Source organism: Notothenia rossii (genome assembly GCF_949606895.1).
Source record: "Notothenia rossii genome assembly, chromosome: 2".
Lineage (NCBI taxonomy): Eukaryota > Metazoa > Chordata > Actinopteri > Perciformes > Nototheniidae > Notothenia > Notothenia rossii.
In genome coordinates this window covers 93,154,991-93,162,490 of record NC_136904.1, presented here as the reverse complement: position 1 = coordinate 93,162,490, position 7,500 = coordinate 93,154,991, and the positions used below count along the sequence as shown (strand labels likewise).

The 7,500-nt window shown below is 40.2% G+C and overlaps 1 protein-coding gene across 1 annotated transcript in view; it reads right to left on the bottom strand.

Moving 5' to 3' along the window:
* Positions 1-1,183: 1,183 nt before the first annotated feature.
* Positions 1,184-7,500, bottom strand: part of efhc2 (EF-hand domain (C-terminal) containing 2) — a 15,505-nt gene continuing 9,188 nt past the window's right edge. Inside the window, exons 9-10 of the mRNA XM_079665849.1 lie at positions 6,467-6,566; positions 1,184-1,689 (exon numbers count right to left, since the gene is read on the bottom strand). Coding sequence (XP_079521975.1) covers positions 1,558-1,689; positions 6,467-6,566 — 232 coding nt within the window. The 3' untranslated portion in view covers positions 1,184-1,557. The remainder of the gene's footprint in view (positions 1,690-6,466; positions 6,567-7,500) is intronic.

The window sequence follows — 7,500 nt, the reverse complement described above, 5'->3', positions numbered from 1 at the left end:
GCTGGGGTAGAAGCTGGGGTGGAAGCTGGGGTGGAAGCTGGGGTGGAAGCTGGGTGGAAGCTGGGGTGGAAGCTGGGGTGGAGCTGGGGTGGAAGCTGGGAGGAAGCTGGGGTGGAAGCTGGGGTGGAAGCTGGGGTTGAAGCTGGGGTGAAAGCTGGGGTTGAAGCTGGGGTGGAAGCTGGGGTGGAAGATGGGTGATAGCTGAGGTGGAGCTGGGGTGGAGCTGGGGTGGAAGCTGGGGTGGAAGCTGGGTGGAAGCTGGGGTGGAAGCTGGGGTGGAAGCTGGGGTGGAGCTGGGGCAGGCGAGCAGCAGCAGCAACATGAAACACAGCAGCAGGAACATGAATGCAGCAATAGCAAGTGAACACAGCAGCAGCAGCAGCATACGAGGCAGAGGCAGGAAGACCTGGGAGCTTCAATAGAGCGGCATGTTTAGGAGAATGTGATTGGTTGGTTGTAAGAGGGACGAGGTGCGTCAGGTGTTAATGTATGATTGGCGCTCCTGTTGACTGCCTGAACTAGCTCGCAGGCTTCGCCCCATTTGGTTTTGTAGTTTTTGAATGTAGGGGATTACTCAAGTCGTTGTTATTGTTTGTTTGTGTTTCTTGTCATTCTTTTGTCTCGTTGTACATACTATCAGTCCAGACCACTGTCTCATTTCTATGCATATATTTAGCTTTCCATCTCTAAATGACAAACACTGTTTATGCATTGTCGAAACGCAATAAAAAGATGTTTGATCAGAAAAGCTTGGTTTTAGCCGTGGGACGAAAACTATCATTATTAATGCTGTTTTATTTCTATTTGGAGATGTTTACATATGAGAATTGTTTATTTCTACTCTTTAAATGTCTACGTATGTGCAATGCCTTGTTTTTTAAGCTGCTGCAACGCAAACATTTCCCAATTTGGGATTAATAAAGTACATACAAAGCCCGGAAAGTGTCAAGACCTAACTGTGTTTCCCTGTTTGATTTGAAAGTGTTCAGCCTGTGTCTTGTCTGTTCTTACTTCCTGTCTCTGTGTTTTCCCTCCTGTTTGATCACCTGACTTCCCTCTTACATTTAACTATTTTTTTCTGTCAGTTGTTGTCGGAGTATTGGTGTTTATTGTGAACGGGAGGGAGTTCTGTTTCTGGACAACTTGTATATAAGGTATTTTTCTTTAAAGTTACTTTGGTGTCCAACACTGCTCTGCTCTCAAGCTTTGACAACAAGGCTGTTATTTGGAGTATATCTGTCAGGTGGATACAGGATGCTGTCAGTGAGGGAGTGACTTTGATCTTCCTCCTCCTATAAGTTGGTGCTTATAGGGAAAAAACTATGTCAAAAAAAAAATGGATTAAATCCATGCTATATTGTCATTAAATAAATAAAATGCGCCGTTCCGCCAGAAAAATACGTTCTATGGACACGGGCCTTAGTTAGTTGAGTTAGCTTATATCGTTACTGTCTGTAGTTTTACATTAACACACAAAGAAAACACAGACTCTGGTTAGCTGATGTCGAACGGTGTTTAATAGATGCACCTGCAGTGTGGGCGTGTTCCACCTTGCGTCTACGAGGCGGCGGTTGTTGTTGGATCCGCGTTGTTGTTGCCGATGAAGCCGAACACCTGGTTCAGAAGAGACGAGTAGTTCACCTTCTTCACTGCAGCTCCTCCAGCGTCAGACCTCACATTCAAACCAAACTGGGGAGGAGACGGGAAATGCAAGTCACTCTAAAAGTCACCAAAGATGGCAAAAGTACACACATCCTTTCCTCAAGTAGAAGTACACACATCCTTTACTCAAGTAGAAGTACAGATACTCGTGTTTAAAAATACTCTGGTGAAAGTAGAAGTACTGACTAAACTTCTTTACTCAAGTCAAAGTAAAGAGGCTTTGAAATGTACTTCAGTAAAAAGTACCCATAACTAGCAGCTGCTTTAAAGAGTACCTGACCTCCCTTTATATTAATAGAACAATAATGTCATTGTTAGCTAATGAATGTTTCCATGGTGACCAACGGCAACATGACAACGTTTTCATTGGTCCCTCTTCTTTAGAGAAGACCAGGAAATGATGGATACACGGATCGTGTTCAAATCAATAGGCACGCAATGACTCTAAATAATAATGATCACGCCACCAAACACACATTCAGACTAAAGGAACCAGCCTGTTTGGAAAATGAGAGAAGTAGAAAGTACAGGTATTTGTGTTCAACATGTGAGAAGTAGAAAGTACAGGTATTTGTGTTCAACATGTAAGAAGTAGAAAGTACAGGTATTTGAGTTCAACATGTAAGAAGTAGAAAGTACAGGTATTTGTGTTCAACATGTAAGAAGTAGAAAGTACAGGTATTTGGGTTCAACATGTAAGAAGTAGAAAGTACAGGTATTTGAGTTCAACATGTAAGAAGTAGAAAGTACAGGTATTTGTGTTCAACATGTAAGAAGTAGAAAGTACAGGTATTTGAGTTCAACATGTAAGAAGTAGAAAGTACAGGTATTTGAGTTCAACATGTGAGAAGTAGAAAGTACAGGTATTTGAGTTCAACATGTAAGAAGTAGAAAGTACAGGTATTTGAGTTCAACATGTAAGAAGTAGAAAGTACAGGTATTTGTGTTCAACATGTAAGAAGTAGAAAGTACAGGTATTTGTGTTCAACATGTAAGAAGTAGAAAGTACAGGTATTTGTGTTCAACATGTAAGAAGTAGAAAGTACAGGTATTTGTGTTCAACATGTAAGAAGTAGAAAGTACAGGTATTTGTGTTCAACATGTAAGAAGTAGAAAGTACAGGTATTTGTGTTCAACATGTAAGAAGTAGAAAGTACAGGTATTTGTGTTCAACATGTGAGAAGTAGAAAGTACAGGTATTTGTGTTCAACATGTAAGAAGTAGAAAGTACAGGTATTTGAGTTCAACATGTAAGAAGTAGAAAGTACAGGTATTTGTGTTCAACATGTAAGAAGTAGAAAGTACAGGTATTTGTGTTCAACATGTAAGAAGTAGAAAGTACAGGTATTTGTGTTCAACATGTGAGAAGTAGAAAGTACAGGTATTTGTGTTCAACATGTAAGAAGTAGAAAGTACAGGTATTTGTGTTCAACATGTAAGAAGTAGAAACTACAGGTATTTGTGTTCAACATGTGAGAAGTAGAAAGTACAGGTATTTGTGTTCAACATGTAAGAAGTAGAAAGTACAGGTATTTGTGTTCAACATGTAAGAAGTCAAAGTAAAAAGTAGTGGAGTAAAGTACTGATACCAGAGAAATGTAAGTACAGTAACAAAGTATTTGTACTCCACTACTTCCCACCTCTGAAAGTCAATAACATTGAAATACTTTCAGAGTTGCCGAAACTTATCCACTTTACTTTTTGTTGCTTTTTACTTTTACGAGTGCTTCTGCGTGACAGATCTTTTCTTTATGAGTCTGCTTCATTTGACTTCACACAACCTTTAAAGCATCTTATGTTGTCAGGGTTTAACAAATGAGCGGAGTAAATAACACGGCTTTGCTAAACGCTTGAAATATTAGGGGCGTTCCTCCACCTCCATTAGACTGATTAAACCTCATATGCAGAAACAAAATGACTTCCTCTCATCATTAGTCGACCGACGCAATTTCTCTAAAGTTGGCGTTTTTGAATCGGGACCAAGATTGTTAATATACGAGAGAGGAATTTTAAAAAAGGTCATCAGAAAAACCTGGCAATAAGAAACAGCATATGAATGAAAGAAAGAAGGAAATAGGAAATAGTCAATCTGGGGAGTTTGTAAAGAGACCAAATACTTGTGACACTTTCAGATATTTACAAACCCACACACACTCAGGAGAGCAGGCTTTTTGGGAAAGACCAAACAAGTAGGGAATGGTCAGCCTTTTGTTCTTAATATGAGACAAAATACTTGACATACCTTCAAGGATGCAAAAGCTCATTTGGTAATTTTCTATTTTTGGGGGATTTTAGATTTTTTTGTGACAGTTTTCTTTAATTAATTTATTATTAAGCAACTACTTTGGGTTGAGGGACCAAAGAGCAGCTGAGAACTGTGACAGATGAAAACAGAGAATTTAATAAGCAGTGTCACACACTCTCAAACCCAAACACACACACACACACACACACACACACACACACACACACACACACACACACACACACACACACACACACACACACACACACACACACACACACACACACTAACACACACACACACACACACACACACACACACACACACACACACACACACACACACACACACACACACACACACACACACACACACACATACACACACACACACACACACACACACACACACACACACACACACACACACACACACACACACACACACACACACACTCAGGTAAGGAGGCTTTTTCTGACTCGGTCCCAAGATTGTTAAAGATACTAGAAAGAGAGAAAGGTCCTAAAATTGGCAAAACCAAAGAGCATATGAAGGCAGGAAAGACAACAAAAAGTAGGGAATAATTAGTCTGGGTCCTTTTGTTTTTAAAGGTCACCTATCAAGCCATTTTTAGGCAATAGCATAGGTCTCAGATATATACAAATATATAAAAAACATGTCTATGAAGTGTTTTGCTCAAAATACCAAACAGATCACCCATTCTAGCCATGCCTCATATCCCTCTATTTCACTTCCTGTTTCAAAAGGGCTGATTTGGGGTATAAAGCTTAAAAAAGGAGGGGGCTGAGCTCATGTGGGACCCGGCAGCTACTGTCTAAACTAAATACTGCCGTGATGAAACACCATATCATGGATTATCAAGGATTCTCTCTGAAACAGTATGGAGCTCAAAGGCTTTCTCTCTTGCCGGTTATACCACAAGGTGAGTTCCTTTTTACTTCCTGCTTCTTCACACACATGCTCTCCAGCACAGGTTAGCTCTGAGTGTTAGCGATGCTAATGTAAACACCGACCATATTACGTCCAAAACAGTCGGCATTGTTTCTGATAGCAACGTTTCTGATTGGCCCGTGGGTCCACATTTCAGATATTACATCATATCGGACGCAAATCTGGATCAGCTCCGTTGATCCCCCGATTTTAGAGATTTGGGTACGGAGGAAAAGAGAGGGTTTTATTTTCTGACGCTGCGTGAGTTCCCCGACACACCGGGGACACATTGATGTATAAAAGACATCAAAAAGTGCATTTGGAATGATAAGTCCCCTTTAAAATAAGACAAAATACTGGTGACACCTTTAAAGATGCAAAGAATCAGTGGTGATTTTCAGTGGTGGGGGGTAAAGCTAAGAGTTGTTTAAAAATAAATAAAAAGGCAGAGCCGTTGAGCAACTACTTTGGGGTGAGGGACCAAAGAGCAGTGGAGGTTCTAGATAAATGTTCCGGGGGGCTGTGCCGGGGCCAGTTATTTAATGAAAGGGGAACATTTCATGCGGAACACAGGAGACAAAGACACTGTTCAAGATTTGAACTTTTGTTTTAGTTCAGTATGAAGTCAAAGCCCACAAAGAAAACATTAAAAAGCATGTTGGTGTCTTTTGTAGGACTAGAATGTGTGTGAATGACGACGATTAATAACTTACATTATTGATAACTGGCATACACACACCCAAACAATCTCAAACACACACTCAGGTAAGCAGGCCTTTTTGTATTAGTCCCAAGATTGTTAGATATACTAGAAAGAAAGAACGACGTCATACAAAAAATGACAATACTCATTACTAATACCTTTGTTCTTGCTATGAGACAAAATACGTTTGACACCTTCAAAGACAAACAAGATCTAGTAATGCTTTCATTTTTCAGGGGGGTTCACCTTGGGGTCTTTTAAGAAAAGCAGAATCATTGAGCGTAGAATAAGTGACTACTTAGTCCGAGGCAACGAACAGATGGAATTCGTGACAGAAGAAAATGGAGAATTGGGTAAGCACTGCGTCTGCATACACACACACACACACACACACACACACACACACACACACACACACACACACACACACACACACACACACACACACACACACACACACACACACACACACACACACACACACACACACACACACCCCCACACACACACACACACACACACACACACACACAGGTTAAGTCCACTCTCATTCTGCTTCCCTTTGTTGTCGTGCCATGGTGTGTAATCTCTGCTGCTCACCTGTTTCTGCTTAGACTTGGCTGTGGCAGAGCATGCTAAATCAGAATTACATCTGACCACCTGTGTGTGTGTGTGTGTGTGTGTGTGTGTGTGTGTGTGTGTGTGTGTGTGTGTGTGTGTGTGTGTGTGTGTGTGTGTGTGTGTGTGTGTGTGTGTGTGTGAATGTTCTTCTCTCCTTTAAGTCAATCTAAATAACTTGTCCTCTTGTCCTTTAGACCACTTCTTCCCCACTCACTTCATTCTGCTTTAGCCTCACACTGTGAAATCACTGACTGATTTATCCTAAAAAAGTTCCTCTCTCTTACCTTTAAGATGTCGTCGGGCATCACTCGGGGGGCGGCGTTCTCAACCCAGTCGATGCCAGTCAGGAAGGCATGGAAGTCAATCTGGTCCCCGTCTGCAAACCTGATTAAAAAACAGGAATTTAGAAACTGACCTCATCTCACTTGATTTAAACTGGAGCTATCTTTGCTTCCTAGGCAGGTTTATTTATACAGCACCTTTCAACACAAGGCAATTCAAAGTGCTTTACAAAAATGAAAGACATTAAGAGCATAAAGAAACATATTATGAAATGGCATTTTGAAAAACACAAATTTAAAAGCAAAAATAATAAAACATGAATAAAAGTTACAGGCATCATTTTTTTTTGTCAAACGGCTGCTGAAGAGATTTTCCCAGCTCGCCGAGAGAGATTTCTGGGCAAAGACCTGAGCGATACTTCACACTGAGTGGAGGAATTATTCAAAAGGACCGTGGATCTGTGTGATGAGCAGAGGTGGGAAGTAGAGTACAAATACTTTGTTACTGAACTTAAGTACATTTTTCTGGTATCAATACTTTACTCCACTACTTATTTTACTGACCACTTTTTACTTTGACTTCTTACATTTTGAACACAAATACCTGAACTTTCTACTTCTTACATGTTGAACACAAATACCTGTACTTTCTACTTCTTACATGTTGAACACAAATACTTGTACTTTCTACTTCTTACATGTTGAACACAAATACATGTACTTTCTACTTCTCACATGTTGAACACAAATACCTGTACTTTCTACTTCTCACATGTTGAACACAAATACCTGTACTTTCTACTTCTTACATGTTGAACTCAAATACCTGTACTTTCTACTTCTTACATGTTGAACTCAAATACCTGTACTTTCTACTTCTCACATGTTGAACACAAATACCTGTACTTTCTACTTCTTACATGTTGAACTCAAATACCTGTACTTTCTACTTCTTACATGTTGAACACAAATACCTGTACTTTCTACTTCTTACATGTTGAACTCAAATACCTGTACTTTCTACTTCTTACATGTTG